Source organism: Ipomoea triloba, chromosome 11 (genome assembly GCF_003576645.1).
Source record: "Ipomoea triloba cultivar NCNSP0323 chromosome 11, ASM357664v1".
NCBI classification, from domain to species: domain Eukaryota; kingdom Viridiplantae; phylum Streptophyta; class Magnoliopsida; order Solanales; family Convolvulaceae; genus Ipomoea; species Ipomoea triloba.
The window spans coordinates 11,716,070-11,735,524 of NC_044926.1; the positions used below are offsets into that span (position 1 = coordinate 11,716,070).

Sequence of the window (19,455 nt, forward strand, 5' to 3'; positions counted from 1 at the left end):
CTGTAAATGTCGAAGAAATTTCAACCGTAGTTATAGGGAATGATAGCAGACCATCCAAACGACTTTGGAATTTCAAAATGGTTTCTAAATACTTCCATCTGCCTATGAATCAAGCGGTGAAAGAGTTAAAGATTAAGGAAGCTTCTTTGAAGAAGATATGTAAGAAGGTTGGAATTGATCAATGGCCATATAAGAAGTTGCGTACCTTGGAGCAATTAGCAAAAAATGTCCAAGGGAATACTGATCATAGAGAAATTATAAATGAGCTAGAAAATCAAAGGGAGCAAATGTTAAAGGATCCTAATCTTCAATCAGGCATAGAAAGAAATAAACTTGAAGTTTCATACTTTAAGAAGAGAAATTATCGAAATTTGACGGAACTTTCTTACTATGCTCCTCTTGCGAGCTCATCTTATGTTTCTGGTAATCCTCTCCCAAAAACTAAGAATGAAGATACAATGTAGCTTTCCTGCACTTAATATTATTTTAATAATGAAAATATTTCCTGTTTTATAGTGCAAACTCTTGAAAATTCAATAACAAATAATTCAAATGTAAAAAAAAATAACCATCAAAGGTGAGGTAAGAATGAAATTAGGTGAGGAATAATATCCATTATCGGAGTGATATAGATATGTTAAAAACTTGAGAAATAGAGCAAACTCTTGAAAATTCAATAACAAGTAATTCAAATGTAAAAAAAAATAACCATAAAAGGTGAGGTAAGAATGAAATTAGGTGACGAATAATATCCATTATCGGAGTGATATAGATATGTTAAAAACTTGAGAAATAGAGAATTCATATTAACCACCAAGGGTGGTGTATAAACCATCCACTAAGAAATGGAAGGAGATAACCTTAGCTATAGATGTGGTATGTACGTAAAGTATATGTTTACATTCTTCCTTATGAACTACAGTTTTAAGTATTTGAAAAAATTGAAGTAAATTATAATCATAACATCTCTTTATTTCCTATATTCGGCTGAAAACCAAACAAATGATCTATCAACCAAATGCTTTTAGAATTCCAGGTTAGTTTTTAACTTCGTGTGTAAAAGTTCTATTTTTTTTGGGATAAATTTAGTATGATTAATGACATCTGACAAAGAACTATTGCGCTTGTGACAACCTTACATAAGCACCTCAATGTTGGGCGTTGCGCGTAATGCAAGGCCCAACATAAATTTATGTGTAAATTGAATATTAAATGTTTATTTAAACTTATTATGACAACAAAATATTGTAAGTCCTTATGTCACTTTTGATGAATATGGTGCATGGGATTGGTAAATTGAAAACATATTTTATTTTTGTTTAGTGGATATGATAAATCTAAAACCGCAAGTTCGGGAGCAGACCTCTTTGTTCGTTGGNATGACAATTGGGTATTAAGATAAGATAGATATGCATTACAAAAATTTTTCATACATTTATATAGACATATTTGCATTATTATACATTCATGCATGCATTTGGGCAATATATTTTGCATGATATTTTTTACAAAATTGATAATATTAAAATTTCTTAGAGAATTGATATTATAAAAAAATGTTATTGGAAGCTATCAAGCAAAAGCTGAAACGATTCATTTTCTTCCATCGCTCGTGAAGGTGGATCCACAGTGAAAGGAAGAATATGATCAACCACAAATGAAGGAACAAGAAGGGTACAAGGAGAAATAAAACTCATCATTTCCCTGTGCCTTTTCTTTCTAGTACATGCATCTCTAAGCTTTATTTCGGCTGGATGCAATTTCAAATGTGGATTTGTTAGCATCATTTCTCTTCTATCTTTTATTTCTTTGAGTACTTCTCTCAGTTCAGGGTCATCTTCAATGCTACCCAATTCCTGTATAACGGTTGATTAATACTGATCGAATGATGTTAAAGTGTAATAAAAAAAATTACCTTAACATTTTCGGATAATTTCTGTAAGCTGACTAATTGTCGATGAGGCCATCTGAAGATTCCTAATTCCTCACACCTTCTTTTCAAGATTCTGTACTCAACTCTTAGTTCCTTAGCGGCTTTATAAATGGGCATATGGAAATAAGTGGAAAGCATTGCCTTGCTTATTGTTGAAGGATCACGAAAAGTTTTTTTCGTCCTCTTGGACTGTCTACGCACTATTTTCTCTATCATGCTCTCCTTTGTACCAGTAGTTGTGTCCTGTTTAACAGCTACAGCGTTCGAAGTCGGGGTGATATCCCATTCTATAGGTATCACACTTGCAGAGGGAAGAAGAACCTCATCCATACCTAGTGGATTCAAGGCTGCAACATTAACAATAAGAAATATATATTAAATCATCACATGTGAATGTACAAAATTAAAGTAGGTCGCTTACCGGTAGCCCCGATTAGACGTTCCAGATTATGCTCAAAGTTCTAGAATGAATCAAAGTCCATGTTTAGCAAGGGTTCATCATTATTTATTGCACTGAAATAAGTCAATGGGAATTGTTCACATTGTGCATCCCAAAACGGATATTCTGAAGCATCTGAGGAAGGGTAGACAAGTTGATTAGTGAATGCAGAGGAGGAGGAAACATGATTTGCCATCTTTGGATAGAAGAAAGTAAAAGATAACTCTTAAAAGTGAAGAAAATATGCAAGTAATTATTTAGTCAGAAGTAAAAGAAGAGGATAGCTGCTTGATTGGTTTAAAGAAAATGGAGCTTTCCAGATTTAAAACGTCAAACACACATTCCAGTGATATAAGATATCAAATTTTGGAAAAAGAAAATAGTGCATGGTTGAGAGTCATTGATGTTATTCGTTTTATCAAAAGGTAACAGCATATTGGCCGACAACACAAAATTTGTCAAAAGTGAAATAGTAAAAAGGTAAAAAGTGAGATCGTTTGAAAATTTTTCAGCATAAATTCATTGAAAAGCCCAAAAGTTTTAAACAGTTTTTTAATTCAGTATTTTCCTTTGACAAAAAAAAATTGCTCTTGGAAAAAAAAACTTAACAAGTATTAACAACTTTTTAAATTTTTGTCGAACGTCGCTATAAATTCATGCTTTTGTTCGTTCTTAACACTTATTCACATCCTTAATTTTTTATCCCTTAGAAATTATCAATCACTTAAACATTAACCACATACTTTTCAGAAATGCAAAATTTGTTTCCTTGCTCATATCAGTTTGAACAAAATGATTGTTCTTTGGGTGGTAACAATTCATTTTGGGATGAGATACATTTATCACCACTAAGGGATACTGANATGACAATTGGGTATTAAGATAAGATAGATATGCATTACAAAAATTTTTCATACATTTATATAGACATATTTGCATTATTATACATTCATGCATGCATTTGGGCAATATATTTTGCATGATATTTTTTACAAAATTGATAATATTAAAATTTCTTAGAGAATTGATATTATAAAAAAATGTTATTGGAAGCTATCAAGCAAAAGCTGAAACGATTCATTTTCTTCCATCGCTCGTGAAGGTGGATCCACAGTGAAAGGAAGAATATGATCAACCACAAATGAAGGAACAAGAAGGGTACAAGGAGAAATAAAACTCATCATTTCCCTGTGCCTTTTCTTTCTAGTACATGCATCTCTAAGCTTTATTTCGGCTGGATGCAATTTCAAATGTGGATTTGTTAGCATCATTTCTCTTCTATCTTTTATTTCTTTGAGTACTTCTCTCAGTTCAGGGTCATCTTCAATGCTACCCAATTCCTGTATAACGGTTGATTAATACTGATCGAATGATGTTAAAGTGTAATAAAAAAAATTACCTTAACATTTTCGGATAATTTCTGTAAGCTGACTAATTGTCGATGAGGCCATCTGAAGATTCCTAATTCCTCACACCTTCTTTTCAAGATTCTGTACTCAACTCTTAGTTCCTTAGCGGCTTTATAAATGGGCATATGGAAATAAGTGGAAAGCATTGCCTTGCTTATTGTTGAAGGATCACGAAAAGTTTTTTTCGTCCTCTTGGACTGTCTACGCACTATTTTCTCTATCATGCTCTCCTTTGTACCAGTAGTTGTGTCCTGTTTAACAGCTACAGCGTTCGAAGTCGGGGTGATATCCCATTCTATAGGTATCACACTTGCAGAGGGAAGAAGAACCTCATCCATACCTAGTGGATTCAAGGCTGCAACATTAACAATAAGAAATATATATTAAATCATCACATGTGAATGTACAAAATTAAAGTAGGTCGCTTACCGGTAGCCCCGATTAGACGTTCCAGATTATGCTCAAAGTTCTAGAATGAATCAAAGTCCATGTTTAGCAAGGGTTCATCATTATTTATTGCACTGAAATAAGTCAATGGGAATTGTTCACATTGTGCATCCCAAAACGGATATTCTGAAGCATCTGAGGAAGGGTAGACAAGTTGATTAGTGAATGCAGAGGAGGAGGAAACATGATTTGCCATCTTTGGATAGAAGAAAGTAAAAGATAACTCTTAAAAGTGAAGAAAATATGCAAGTAATTATTTAGTCAGAAGTAAAAGAAGAGGATAGCTGCTTGATTGGTTTAAAGAAAATGGAGCTTTCCAGATTTAAAACGTCAAACACACATTCCAGTGATATAAGATATCAAATTTTGGAAAAAGAAAATAGTGCATGGTTGAGAGTCATTGATGTTATTCGTTTTATCAAAAGGTAACAGCATATTGGCCGACAACACAAAATTTGTCAAAAGTGAAATAGTAAAAAGGTAAAAAGTGAGATCGTTTGAAAATTTTTCAGCATAAATTCATTGAAAAGCCCAAAAGTTTTAAACAGTTTTTTAATTCAGTATTTTCCTTTGACAAAAAAAAATTGCTCTTGGAAAAAAAAACTTAACAAGTATTAACAACTTTTTAAATTTTTGTCGAACGTCGCTATAAATTCATGCTTTTGTTCGTTCTTAACACTTATTCACATCCTTAATTTTTTATCCCTTAGAAATTATCAATCACTTAAACATTAACCACATACTTTTCAGAAATGCAAAATTTGTTTCCTTGCTCATATCAGTTTGAACAAAATGATTGTTCTTTGGGTGGTAACAATTCATTTTGGGATGAGATACATTTATCACCACTAAGGGATACTGACTGTCTTTTAAGTAGAGATTTTTATGAAGGCGGAAATAATTCCAGTACTCAACAACAATGTAATGAAACTATTGGTAAAGTTCTAATATTTGTTTGGAATTTTTGGTTGTAATAAGTAATAGTTATTTGAATAAGTTGTTTGCAAATGCAGGTGTTTTACCTACAAATGAGGTTGATGTATTTGATAGCGTTGATTTATTTGTGGAGGAAAATAATAAACCTGCAAAGATAGATGTATCAAATTTAAAATGAACAATAGTGAATACATATATATCATGAATATATATCTATAGTTGTATTCATAATATATATATATATATATATATATATATTATGAATACAACTACAGATAANATGAATATATATCTATAGTTGTATTCATAATATATATATATATATATATATATATATTATGAATACAACTACAGATAAAGATGTAATTATTGTTCATCTTTATCTGTAGTTGTATTCATAATATATATGTGTGTATACAACTACAGATAAAGATGTAATTATTGTTTTTCTTTATCTGTAGTTGTATTCATAATATATGTGTGTGTGTGTGTGTATATATATATATATATATATTTGTTGCAGATGTTGAAACTACCAAAGCTGTAAATGTCGAAGAAATTTCAATCGTAGTTATAGGGAATGATACCAGACCATCCAAAGGACTTTGGAATTTCGAAATGGTTTCTAAATACTTCCATCTGCCTATGAATCAAGCGGTGAAAGAGTTAAAGATTAAGGAAGCTTGTTTGAAGAAGATATGTAAGAAGGTTGGAATTGATGAATTGCCATATAAGAAGCTGCGTACCTTGGAGCGATTAGCAAAAAATGTCCAAGGGAATACTGATCATAGAGAAATTATAAATGAGCTAGAAAATCAAAGGGTGCAAATGTTAAAGGATCCTAATCTTCAATCAGGCATAGAAAGAAATAAACTTGAAGTTTCATACTTTAAGAAGAGAAAGTATCGAAATTTGACGGAACTTTCTTACTATGCTCCTCTTGCGAGCTCATCTTATGTTTCTGGTAATCCTCTCCCAAAAACTAAGAATGAAGATACAATGTAGCTTTCCTGCACTTAATATTATTTTAATAATGAAAATATTTCCTGTTTTATAGTGCAAGCTCTTGAAAATTCAATAACAAGTCGTTCAAATGTAAACAAAAATAACCATCAAAGGTGAAATATAGAATTCTCTTCACTAATAACGAAAATGTTCTATTGAGAGACGTAAGAATGAAATCAGGTGAGGAATAATATCCATTATCGGAGTGATATAGATATGGTTAAAAACTTGAGAAATAGAAAATTCATATTAACCACCAAGGGTGGTGTATAAACCATCCACTGAGAAATGGAAGGAGATAACCTTAGCTATAGATCCATCCACTGAGAAATGGAAGGAGATAACCTTAGCTATAGATGTGGTATCTGAGAAATGGAAGGAGATAACCTTAGCTATAGATGTGGTATGTACGTAAAGTATATGTTTACCTTGTTCCTTATGAACTGTAGTTTTAAGTATTTGAAAAAATAGAAGCAAATTATAATCATAACATCTCTTTATTTCCTATATTTGGCTGAAAACCAAACAAATGATCTATCAACCAAATGGTTTTAGGATTCCATTTTACTTTTGAACTTCGCGTGTGAATTTTTTTTTTTTGGGGATAAATTTAGCATGATTAATGACATCCGACAAAGAACTATTGCGCTTGTGACAACCTCACATAAGCACCTCATGGTTGGACTATATTTACATATAATAACTTTTTAACTGTTTTACTTTTGTCACATTTGGACAATTAGCCGACATAATTGATTTAAAATTTGGCACGATTGTCAAGTGTGCTGTTTTTTTTTTACGATTCGGATGCAACCAATTACTTTCGATCGTGAACTGTTTGTTTTTTGACAAGCTTAATATCTGACATCATTGAAAGGTATGTTTGCTATTTCAAATCTCAGAATCTCCATCATTTACTATCCTCAATGGTGTTTTACCTTATTCTTTGTCACTGAATTATCTTTTTCTATTCTCTCTTTGTTTTTGAACGTCATTTTTTCCAAAAATGGCGAACCAAGCTTATTTTCCAGACCAATTTTCCTACACCACTTATGATATTGCTAGGTATTCCTTATGGGATGAGACGGCATACCCAGCTTCTTCCTCATCTTTTCCAAACAAAATTGTTGACCCATCTTCCGATATTACGGAGTATTCCTTTTGTGATGAGTTGGTCGACCCTACGCCTTCCTCATCTTTACTAAACCACATTTCTTATCCATTTTCCGATGTTATCGGATATCCTTTATCGATTGATGTTGCTGATACTGCTCCTGCTTCATTTTTTCCAAGCCAAATTTCTTGCACATCTTCCGATATTAGCAAATATTCTTTATGGGATCAACAACATGGGATATCAACTTTTGGTAATGGATTGTTACCGAACATACCCTTTGATCCATTTTGGGGTATTGAGCATAATATGGGAGGACTGCTTGAGGCTACTGGTAATCATATGTTTTTTTCTTGATATGCAATGGCGATGACGTAATATATTTTTTCATCTTTGTTGCAGCCATGAACCACTTAAGTACGGAAGAAAATCTTATGGCATCAACAAGTGGTATACTTGTACAGGAAAATACATTTCCAGTTGCAAGTAACGCAAGTGTAGGAGGAAATATGACTACAGGTTCTGTAGTTGTAGAAAGGAGTATGATTGAAACTCTTGCACGTAGGCAGCGGAAGAATACGCGAAGAACTTTTCGTGATTCATCCACAATAAGCAAGGGAATGATTTCCAAATATTTCCATCTGCCTATATATCGAGCCGCCAAGGAACTGAGAGTTGGGTATACGATTTTGAAAGAAAGGTGTAGAGAATTAGGAATCTTTAAATGGCCATATCGACAGTTAGTGAGCTTGGAGAAGCTATCAGGAAAAGCTCAGGTAGTTTTTTCATTTTTCCAAAGTTGTATCATTATAAGGTGAATGTTAATATAATGTTTTACAGGTATTTAGTAACATCGAAAATGACCCTGACATAAAGGAGGCAATATTTAGTAACATCGAAAATGACCCTGACATAAAGGAGGCAATGAAGGAACTAAAAAGTAGAAGGGAAATGTTGCTAAGCGATCCGAATTTGAAGTTGAATCCAGCAGAGATTAGGCTCAGGGATTCATGTACCAGAAAGATAAAGTATAGGGAGATGATGAGTCCTCTTCATTCTCCCACCCTTCCTATACATCCCCTTCATATTACTCCATTAATTGTTGATCCTGCCTTGCCGTTAACTATTGATCCACCTTCACTTGCGACAGAAGAAGACGAATCGTTTAAACTTTTGCTTGATGGCTTTTGATAATATTTTTGAATAATAAGTATTTTTCTAAATATCAATAAATTTTGTAAACTCTTTAATAAAGAGGTTGTAGATGCCAAAGTTAGGCTACTGCTCATTGAGAGGTCATTCATAGCCATAAGATAAAATTGTAATCATTTACAACGCATAATATATTCCATAAATGTATATAACAAAAGTCATTGTCGTACGACATGGCTTGCACTTTTTTACCTTGGAAAAGGTAACAAATACATACATATATGTGAACCAAATTTAATTATATTTGACATAAAATAAGATATGGTCATCTTTAAACGATAACACCGAGGCTTAATATTTGCGATCAATTTAAAAATTTACAATAACATCATGCAATATTATAGGTTTATATTTCTTCCCTGGAATGTTCTTTCATTATCGTGTATTACGTTTTTGTACCACTGTATCCTTGCACGTACATTCTTGTGACTCAGCAGTAACATAAGGTATTAAAGCTAAAACTTTCATGCTATACACAATTTAAAAAAAAAAGGGGGAACAATTTAAGGCGCATAGGAAATTCTTTTAATAAAGCTAATTTTCTGCCTAATGCCCATCTCTAACCTAAAAGTCGTTATTATTATAATTTTTGTCTTGATAAATGTGAATATATTAGCTTTGAAATACAACTTGTTTTAAACTTATAACATTTATTGGACCTATGATTTAAGCATAACTTGTTGCAAAAGCTGAGCTTTCGCCCCCCAATATTGCATGATGATATTGAACTTGTTGCAGAAGAATTGGTTAAAAATAACTCGTCGTAATTATAAAACGTAAGTAAGGAAATGATAGCAAGTTATTTTCATTTGCCCATAAATGAAGCAGCGGATGAAATTGAACATTGATAAGCAAAAGCATTATTAAGTTTTATATATGCCATGTTGCCTACAAATGCCAAGCAAGTAATTACAAAGGAAATTAAAAAATTGGTACAAATGTCAGATATCTTTACAGTTGTCATCACAAATCAATTGAAAAGCGCAAATGTTTTAAACAGTGTCGGCTAAATAACTATTATCATTTGACAAAAAAACTGCCATCGTGGAAAAAAAGACTTAAAAAAGTATTTCTTACTGTTTGCACATACTGTTGTCCTTTGCTATAAATTCGTGGTTTTGTTGGTCTTAGACTCTTCTTAACACTTATTCACACTCTTAGAAATTATTAATCCCTGAAACATTTAGTACATACATTTCACAAATGGCAAATATTGCTACTTGCTCATATCAGCTTTAACAAAATGATTGTTCTTCTGATGGTAACAATTCATTTTGGGATGAGGTATATCTATCACCACTAAGGGATAGTGAACCTCTTCTAAGTAGAGATCTTCTTCCAGGTGGAAATAATGTCAGTACTCAACCACAATGTACTGAAACCATTGGTAAGGTTTTAACATTTTGTAGGTAACTCTTGTTTTAATAATTAATAGTTTTTAACAAGTTGTTTGTAAATGCAGGTGTTTTAGCTACAAATCCTGTTGATGTATTTGATAGTGTTGATTTAATTGTCGAGGAAGATAATACAGCTGCAAAGATAGATTTACCAAATTTAAATCTAAATATCTTTATTAGAAGAAAAAGGACAAAAAAAAAAAACTTATCGTGACCCTAATACATTAACTTTAGAATTGCTTTCTAAATATTTTTATATGACCGTTGATCAAGCTGCAGATGAACTACATGTTGGTCGAGCAATTTTAAAGAAAAGGTATAAAGAATAAGGAATTTTGTACTGGCCTCAACGAAAACTCGTGAGTTTGGAGAGGTTATTAAAAAACGTCAAGGTAATTAAGTAATGCTTATTTATCAGCCTTATATTATTTAATGAGAAATAACAAATTATTTTGTAGGAATTTGGCGGAATCCAAGACGAAAGCGAGCTAAAAAGAGTGATTGAAGAGTTGGAAGATAAGAAAGAATTGATAATACAAAACCCAAATGTTGAGTTGGGTGAGACAACAATAAGACTTAGAGACAAATGTGACAGGAATAGCTCAAAAAAAAAGGTATAGAAACTTGTCATACTTTAATTCAACAATTCATAAGAGTTCGTTGCAAAGTCATACACTTCCTGATATTTCCGAATTAATGCCTGAAGAAATAGATGAAGTGTTAGAGTTTGTACAGAATGATTTTCCAGATTCCAATAATACAACATAAATTTATAATTATCATGCAATTATACTCTATATAATTCTATTTTTTGACCAATCTAAATTAGTTTGTTTGTGTATGGATTAACGATTTTAGGTGAAGGGAGGGAATTAGAAGTAATATTATGTGCAAATGCTTACAAAGTTTTACTGTTCATATGGATTTCACAAAGGACTAAAATATAACGAGCATATATTTTTTAAAAAAAAATTACGATGTGTATAAATTTGATAGTACGTGTACCATTAATATGTAACAAATTAACTAATTTAACCCAATGAAACTTTAATTTCTTATTCATGGGCTTATGTTTTCTTGGTTTGTCCTCCCTTTCTCGAAAAATGCCAACAGTTTATTATGTATAAACATATTTTTCAGTTCTTTTTCAATATGTTGTTACTTTAACATTTGCTTGTAATTAAGGGTTCCAGTTTTAATTTCTGGGACAAAAAAAAAACAACTGTATATATGGTTACTTTAATATTTTACGTAATAATTATCAGAACCAATTTAAAATTATGTGTAAGCATATTTTGTTTTTTTAATATTTTCTTCTTTGAAGCATATAACTTTAAAAATATCTATATCATGCACCACTTGATATAGATTGTAAATTTTGTAGAATAAATAAAGTTTCAATTTAAACAAAAATAAAGTTGTTTGTTGCAAGTTTAAATGATAGATAAGTTATTGATGCCAAAAAACACTTTGAAATGGAATACGAAAATACAAATAGTTTGTTTGGAATGGCGGAAATATGGCTTAACTAAACTGTTACCACATGTTTTCGAAACCCTTTAAAAATTCAACATTATTTTCTAGGTACATAATATGCATAATATTCATTGGCTCAACCAATTTTAGGCTTTTTCCCTTTATCATTTGGTGGACTGCTTGCTTGCGAATCGTCTACACTATCTCCCGATAATTGGCTAAAATCAAGCCTTCTTTTCGTGGGATTTCCTAGCATCAACGATTGCCTAAACAAACCATCATTTGATTCACCTAAGTCTAGCTGAACATCGTTGCACAGACACGCTACTGTATACTTTGTTCTTTGTTCACTGAATATGGTGTTTTTCTTGAGAGCAAACACAAGCCCAAGATTATCGAGTGTTTGTTGGAGCATAGCACCATCGTTTTCACAGGTAGGTATGTTGGACGACGTCAGTAACAATAGGCGGTGCACCTCATGATTAAACATTGTTGCGCGTACACTTCCAACGTTATCAAATATTTCTATGTCTACCTTATACCTGTATATCAACACAAACATAATATAAGTCATGCTATATTAGAATTTTAAGTATTAAGGAAACAACGAAGATATATATTTTGATACCTTCTGACAGTGATGCCATCAGTTTGTCCACAGTTCATGTAGTGGAGTTGTAAGCCTTCAATTGAGTGGACTATTTTGTTGCAGTAATTGCAACCAACGTAGTAGTCGAAACCATCACGCTTAAGCAATCTAATTTTGCCTCTCACCCATGCAATTGGTTTCTAAATGCAATGCAGAGCCACAAAAGTAGGTCAAAAGCTTTAAAAGTAAATAGATTGATGGTTAAATGTAAAAGGCGATTTGACATTCGATATACAGTTGAAATGAAATGTTTACTAACTTGTTCAAATTCAGTTTCAAGAGATGAAAGGCATATTTTTCGTTGCCTTATAGGGTCTGCCAATGTAAGCAATGAATCAAGGTAAGTCTTATCTACAATTTCCTTGTAGATGAGTTCAGAGTTTTTGTCCTTATCTACAATTTCCTTGTAGATGAGTTCAGAGTTTTTGTCCTTCCTATAAGAATAACCAATAATTATTATCATGGTCAAATAACTGGTATATTCTACATAAGTGACAAGGAATTAAAAAATACCAATCATTAAGGATACATAAGTGACAAGGAATTAAAAAATACCAATCATTAAGGATTTTTGCAACGTGGCTAACAGGATCAACTTCAATTGATGTGTTATATAGTGTACTCAGTGACAACCCTAATTAAACACAAATGTCAAGTATGTAATATAAAAAGTAGAAATAATTTAATGCACTCGTTGGAAGAACATTACAGTATTACCTTGGAATGCATTAACGTTCAATCCTTCAGCAAGTATAATGGGGAATTTCCCTTGCCGAAGTTGTAATTCAAGTTGAACCCCTTGGTTTACAGCAAACGTTCCCCAAAGTGTTAGGATAATAGGCTTCAATCTATAAGTGAAATTCGAAACATAATATATAAATAAAATGATAACATATAACAAAGTAAATAATTGTTATATAAGTAAGGCAAGAAACGGGTTAAGATTTATACTCTTCGTTCATGACAACAAAATCATGAACATTTTGTTCGCCATTTTTGGTCACCACAATTTGGCGTGGTAACTTGTATATAACAATCGCCATAATGCCTATAGTTATACAAAAGAAGCAACTAAATTGATGATGCATAAATCAAGTGTTAACCATAATAAAATAATAATAATAATAATAATAACAATAATAATAATAATAATAAGGAACTAAACAAATCTAAAAGACAATTAAATAAAGAATTGACTTACTTATTGGTCGGCGAGATAAAAAATAGTAAAAAATATGGTGAAATGGGCTCAGATGAGCCTGGACATGTCCAGATATGTCAATTGCCTCATCAGGACTAAGTTTTTGAATCATAGTACTCCTCGTTATATTCCAAATATTCATGTACTTTGGATCAGGTAAATTTGTAAAACCTACGACAGCTTGAACCGATGCATTAGATATAATATATGTAGAAGACACCTCGAGTCTTTTATCAATCGTCCCATCAATGTCTTTGTCATACAACATTGCTTGCACTTTGTTACCCTGAAAGAAGTATCAAATACGTACATATATGTTAACGAAATGTAATTATATTTGACATAAAATAAGATAGGGACATCTTAGAACATTAATACCGAGGCCTAATATTTGTGATCAATTTAAAAACTTACAGCCTCATCCTCCAATATTATGGGTTTATATTTCTTTCCTGGTGTTCTCCTTGATTCTTGTGTATTAAGTTTTTGTACCACTACAACTTTGCACCGCCATCGTGGTAACTCAGTAGTAACATCAGGTATCAACACTAGTCCCTCCATGCTGTACACAATTAAGGAAATTTAATACTGTTAGTCGCGTATAAAATTGTTGTCATTAAGCTAGTCATATGTTCACAAGCCATTTCTAACCTAACATTCGTTATTATTATTATTATTATTGTATAAGTGTAAATATATATGCTTTGAACAAAATATATACAAACATACTGAGCATAATCTTTTAATTAAAGTAATTAAAATACAATAGCGTTAAACTAAAAATCTTATATATGATGCACAAAATAAATAGTACCTAGGCAACAACAAATTACAATATCTGAACTTGTACGGTTGAGTAGATCCAAACTTTGAAACAAAGCAAATATATTGAACGAAAAAAGTTAATACAAATATAAGTTCATATGAAGTGTTGTTTTTAAGTTTTAAAAATGCTAGTAATTCATTCTGTTGTAATTTTTAAGTTATGTACTAAGTTTTAAGTAGGTTAGTGAACCACTATGTTGGATTAAGTTTTTAATTATATTTGTTTCTACACTATAAATAATTTTATCTTGCATGTTTGTAAAGTTATTACTTCATTTAATGTTAATTTATAAAGTGCAAACTATTTTTATTTTTTATTTTGGAGTTTAAGTTGGATATGTTGAAAAAAAAGGGTAAGCGGGAAGGCTATGCTAAGAAAATTACGTGAGGTGTTTGATAGAATAAATAATTATTGTTTGATTATAGAATAATATGATGCAAACTATACTCACTTGTAATTGATGCATAATTAAATTAAGCCATCATAATATGTACTTGATGATTTCATCGTAAACAACATTTTCTGTAAGATTTGTGCATGTCGATTCATCAAAATCGTTGCATATTACGATTTTCAAAGAAGCTGCAGTCTTTGCACGAGACATCGCGACATATAGTTGACCATGGCTAAAAACAGGTTCCTTCAAGTAACGGCCAACAAAATCTAGAGTTTGGCCTTGTGCTTTATTTATTGTCATTGCAAAACAACTTTTTATGGGGAATTGGCATCTTTTGAATGGTATTGGACAGTTTTCATCCTTTTGATGGTTGAAGTGGTATTCTAGGTATCAATACATGCTTACCCTTGTATTCCCCCACTGCGATAATGCAACTTATGGTATGATCCCCAAACATATCACATATTAGTCGTGTACCATTGCATAAGCCTTCACATGGATTTAGATTCCTTAATAAGATTACAGGACTATTTTTTTTCAAGCTTAAAGTATGAGGAGGCAAGCCAGGAGGGCATAAAGTATGTAAATAATCTTGGCAATGCAAGTACTTTGAATCAAGTGGCTCATCATAACTGATGTAACTTTTATTTTCACCAGGGAACTTTTCCAGCAAAAGCATATTAATCTCATCAACAAATTCATTCTTTGTTGTCAAAATTGCTCTGTCCATCAGTGGGTATGGGTCATTGAAGAAACAATGTAAATCAGTGTATACATCATCAAACAATGCATATAACGAAGACTTTGATCCACATTTTTGTACAAGAAATTGAGAAGGCACTTTTATTTTGTTTTGGTAAATAGCAGGTTCTGTGCCATTACCTATCTTCATCAAGTAACTTGCAAATGTAGGATCAGCCCGTGCACGCATGTTCTCAACTAAAATCTCATTAGTAACACGTCCTGGGAAATCATAAGATTCCAATAGATCAAATAGGCAGAAGTCTTTCGTTTTCTTGCCCATTTCTTGTACTATATTAGGAATCATCTTTAGGACTAATGATTCAGCCTCAGCATTGGTGTGCAAGCCTGTCCTTAATAAGTCTTGACACATGTGTGTTTTGTATTTCATCCATAATGAAATAGGATTGGAAATATCACAAAAGATGAGAAGCGTTGCAAAAAAAGTCCGCAAACTTGAAGGCATTTGGAATAATACTGCTTCATTCAACGATGTTTCAACAATGAAATCTCCTACAAGTAATCCTAGTTTCTCAGCAGCATCACGAAAAGATGAAGTGATTTGACCATTGACAGTTCTTAAACAATCAAACGAAGTTGGTGCCCTGACATTCATTAATAACAGTCGTAGATAATACCGTTCTCCCTCAGTTGGATTAACAGCAACAAGTCTGCCTATAACTGTAAGCTGTTTTCGAGGTTTCCAAGACTTGCTTGACTTACACCAAACAAAATGGCAAGGGAATTCTACATAAAGCAAGTTCAAAGTTCTTGCAAAATCACTTGAAAGATTCATTGCAAAGAATTCAGTTAACATAGTACGAGACGACTCTTCTCTACTTACTATGTAGGTTATCCTTTCATGGCCATAAAAATTGATATATTGTGAGTTTTCTAAATGTATCTGCAACTGTATAACAACAGGCTTCATCTCTGCAATTGCAAATCCAAATATGCGCCATGCAGCTTCAGGGGGCGAGATCCATCTTGCATTTTGGTATTCTTTAATTTCATCAATCACACGATCATCAGTGTTATCACCCAAAGTCATGCTTACTCTATCATGGCCTTTGTAAATATATTTATAAATGTACTTCACAGACTTAATACTGGCACAGACTTTCACATTTATATGGCAATCAAACTTATGTAATAACTGGGGATTATAAGGCACTATCCATCTATTATCAAGATTAAACCCTTTAACATGAACCAAAAAGGGTGTATTGCGTCTCTTATAAATAGGGTAAGAGTCATCAGCAAACTCAGTGGCATCGCTAAATAGTTTGGGGTATTTACTTTTACAAGTAGGTGCGGATTTGCATTTCCTTTGTGTCATGCAAGGGCAATTTGGATTAAGAAAACCACAAGGACCATGAACCATATGTTTTTTTACAAGATCGTACAACGCAGGTTGAAGATGTTTATCTGGTATTTCTGCCGATACAAAATTATCAACAAAAGAAGGAGACATTGCATGACATTTGTCTTTTAGAATAATAAGGAAATGAGCATGTGGCAATCCTCTCTTTTGGAACTCGATTACATAAGTGTATGCAGCAATTTCGCCAAAAAATTGTTTCTTTGTAATATCATTCTTAAGTTCCTGCAATTTTGCGTGGAACACTCTTGCAATCAAGTCTGGCCTATTTTGTGCGTCGTCATTGTATTGCAAATCCCTTTAATTTCAGGCCAATTAGGGTTACATGTCATGGTTAAAAACATATCAGGTTTGCCAAAGTTTTGGACAAGGGACATTGCATCCATATATCGACCACGCATATCTCTAGGACCTCCAATGAATGACGATGGCAAAATAACTCTGCGTCCGACCTCATTACCAAACACAGCACCCGTTCCAACGCTATCAACGAGGCCTTGAAAGTTTTCAGACCTAAACAACTGTTGTTTTTTCCTAAAATAATCTAGCCTTTGTGTTTCAACTTTAATATATATGTCAACAATAAATTGCTGAAATAATCTTCCAGTATGTAATAATAGAGAATTATCACTTGCTCGAATATGAAATTTGTATGCATAATATTCTCTGCACGATATTGAGGAGCGCTTCCTACCTTCTCGAAACACCGCTTCCTCTTCTCGAATTAGATCATCAACAGATAATTGAGTGTTTGCATTAATAGATAAAGAATTTACATAACCAAGAGGTTGTAAATTCCTTGATTGCAAGGCTCTTTGAATACCCTCATGCCATCCAACATCACCAAATGGGAATAACAAAGGGTATTGTAATGGATCATAACAACCATAATAGTATTGAATATTTTGTGACCGACCACAATGTGCATATACCCTAATATTCCTATTATCTTCAACTCTATCATAGTCTTCAATCCATACAGCAGCAACTTGAGAAGCAGTTGGCGAATTATAAAGTCTTTGATCCAATGAAGGTGAAGAGTTCAACAAAATACTAAAGTCATCAGAGTGAACAACATCCTTAAGACTTCTAAAGAAATNAATGACTACTTCACATCAATAAGACAACAACTAAGTTTTTTAATGATGTGAGAAATAATTTTTGGAAAAAAATAATGTGAGAATTTAATTTTTTTCCTAATGCTTTTATTCCAAGGAGGAAAATAGGTCCATTTTAATATATGGCTAACGCTTGTAGAAATGGCCCATACCCGACCAAGTATTGCCCTTCATCATGTTCATTCTTTAGCCATATCCTTTCTATAGATATCCACATTCAACGCAGATAACTGCAAAGGAAGAGAGACAAATGCCGACCGCTAGGAGAGAGAGAGAGAAATGCAGACCGCTAGGAGAGAGAGGTCGCCAGTCGGATCGACAGTGGGAAGCAAGAACACTAATCGCTATTGCCAAGCCCTAAAGTGAGTAGGCAGGCCTGATCCGCCAACGCACACTATCGTCAACGCATGCCAAAGTCCCGAACTAAGCAGTTGATCGGAACAATCACCAATTTGTCAGGCCCGTTTCGCCGGTCGAGCAAGCGTAGCTCCACCGTCGCCTTGACGGTCAAACGAAGGTCACTGGCGGTGATTCCAAAGGAATAGGCATATTTGTATATATTTCAAGAAATTTTCCATGTATAAGCCTAATATTTGTATATATTTCAAGAAATTTTCCATGTATAAGCCTAACTCTCGTATATATTTCAAGAAATTTTCCATGTATAAGCCTAACTCTCTCACTCTCACTAAGAAATTTTCCATGTATAAGCCTAACTCTCTCACTCTCACTGTCACGGTCAATGAACGCTCACGGCATATCTTGCGCTCTCACAGAAGTGCGATTTAGTTCTCTCATTCTCACATACGCAGACCTCGACCCGCGAATCTCACCAACGGGCGTGGCGAAAAGAGAGTCCTCCACCAGTCCTGCTCCGTGAGACCACGACAGCGACCAGCCTGCTCAGTGAGTACTCTACTGCCTCTAAACCTCTACGCGACTAAGGTATTATTGCTCTAGTTGACTCATTTAATTTTGTTTAATTAATATTTTCTTTTTCTTTTATTATTGTTAATGGAGATGATTTTATGATTTGATCTCTCAAAATGAAGTTATGATTTGGTTCTGAATATTGTTGTGATTGAATATGATTTGCTTATTGTTGACGGTTGATTTGTTGTGATTAATCGTAATTTTTTTTTAACATATGATTAATGATAATCTTGTCGTTATTCTGTGCATAGGCTTTATTGTCTTATTGTGGTTGTTAAATGTTAGGTTTTAATTGTAGGTAAAAAAAATGTGAAAATGTTAAAATATATTATTATTATTATTATTATTATTATTAGTATTATTATTTTTTTAAATATTATTATTATTATTATTATTATTATATTTTCGGTGGAAAGATGGAATTGTTGGAATGGGGAATGTTTTGTCTCCCTCTTTCCTTGAGTTCTTCCCACGCCGGATCACCATCTCCAAAGCTTAACTCCATTCAAAATTTTTTTTGTCTTATTCTCTTGTCTTTCTTGCTAGCTAGAATCCATCATATTTATCTATATGGGTTATGTTAGAAGAAAAAATAAGGAGAAGAGAAGAGAGATAGAGGGATTAACGAAGAGAAAGAGAGAAGCTGCCGTGGGGAAATGAAAGAAGAGAAATAGATGGTTTTCTCTTCATTTTCGGCAGAGAAGAGAGAAATAAGTGGAAATCTCTTGTTCAAATTTCTTTCTTTTTATTATTACTTGGATTAATTCACAAGCTATGGTTGAATAATTCAAGGTAGTGAATCCCTTCTATTTGTATTACTATTTGGATTAATTTACAAGTT

General features: G+C 32.8%; 6 protein-coding genes across 6 annotated transcripts in view; 2 read left to right on the top strand and 4 right to left on the bottom strand.

The window, feature by feature from the left end:
- The first annotated feature begins 77 nt into the window (after positions 1 to 77).
- On the top strand, positions 78 to 464 carry LOC115995907 (protein RKD1-like). Its single transcript, XM_031235054.1, has one exon. It carries the CDS (start codon positions 78 to 80, stop codon positions 462 to 464), a length of 387 nt encoding a protein of 128 aa, XP_031090914.1.
- Positions 465 to 1,559: 1,095 nt separating this feature from the next.
- Positions 1,560 to 2,568, bottom strand: LOC115995908 (protein RKD1-like). Its single transcript, XM_031235056.1, has 3 exons — positions 2,475 to 2,568; positions 1,916 to 2,280; positions 1,560 to 1,856 (listed from the first exon to the last, which is right to left on the bottom strand). The coding sequence occupies exons 1-3, from the start codon at positions 2,566 to 2,568 to the stop codon at positions 1,560 to 1,562; spliced, it is 756 nt and encodes a 251-aa protein (XP_031090916.1).
- An 847-nt stretch (positions 2,569 to 3,415) lies between these two features.
- Positions 3,416 to 4,424, bottom strand: LOC115995909 (protein RKD1-like). Its single transcript, XM_031235057.1, has 3 exons — positions 4,331 to 4,424; positions 3,772 to 4,136; positions 3,416 to 3,712 (listed from the first exon to the last, which is right to left on the bottom strand). The coding sequence occupies exons 1-3, from the start codon at positions 4,422 to 4,424 to the stop codon at positions 3,416 to 3,418; spliced, it is 756 nt and encodes a 251-aa protein (XP_031090917.1).
- Positions 4,425 to 5,782: 1,358 nt separating this feature from the next.
- LOC115995910 (protein RKD1-like) lies at positions 5,783 to 6,169 on the top strand. Its single transcript, XM_031235058.1, has one exon. The coding sequence runs from the start codon at positions 5,783 to 5,785 to the stop codon at positions 6,167 to 6,169; it is 387 nt and encodes a 128-aa protein (XP_031090918.1).
- A 5,335-nt stretch (positions 6,170 to 11,504) lies between these two features.
- LOC115995911 (replication protein A 70 kDa DNA-binding subunit A-like) lies at positions 11,505 to 13,806 on the bottom strand. The gene is made up of 8 exons (XM_031235059.1): positions 13,633 to 13,806; positions 13,219 to 13,504; positions 12,969 to 13,065; positions 12,735 to 12,865; positions 12,573 to 12,651; positions 12,277 to 12,451; positions 11,997 to 12,157; positions 11,505 to 11,910 (listed from the first exon to the last, which is right to left on the bottom strand). Exons 1-8 carry the CDS (start codon positions 13,777 to 13,779, stop codon positions 11,505 to 11,507), a joined length of 1,482 nt encoding a protein of 493 aa, XP_031090919.1. The 5' UTR covers positions 13,780 to 13,806.
- Positions 13,807 to 14,899: 1,093 nt separating this feature from the next.
- The window catches only part of LOC115995912, a 9,468-nt gene continuing 4,912 nt past the window's right edge, over positions 14,900 to 19,455 (bottom strand). The window contains exons 4-6 of the mRNA XM_031235060.1: positions 16,906 to 17,652; positions 15,050 to 16,861; positions 14,900 to 14,930 (exon numbers count right to left, since the gene is read on the bottom strand). Of these exons, the coding sequence (XP_031090920.1) occupies positions 14,900 to 14,930; positions 15,050 to 16,861; positions 16,906 to 17,652 (2,590 nt within the window). The remainder of the gene's footprint in view (positions 14,931 to 15,049; positions 16,862 to 16,905; positions 17,653 to 19,455) is intronic.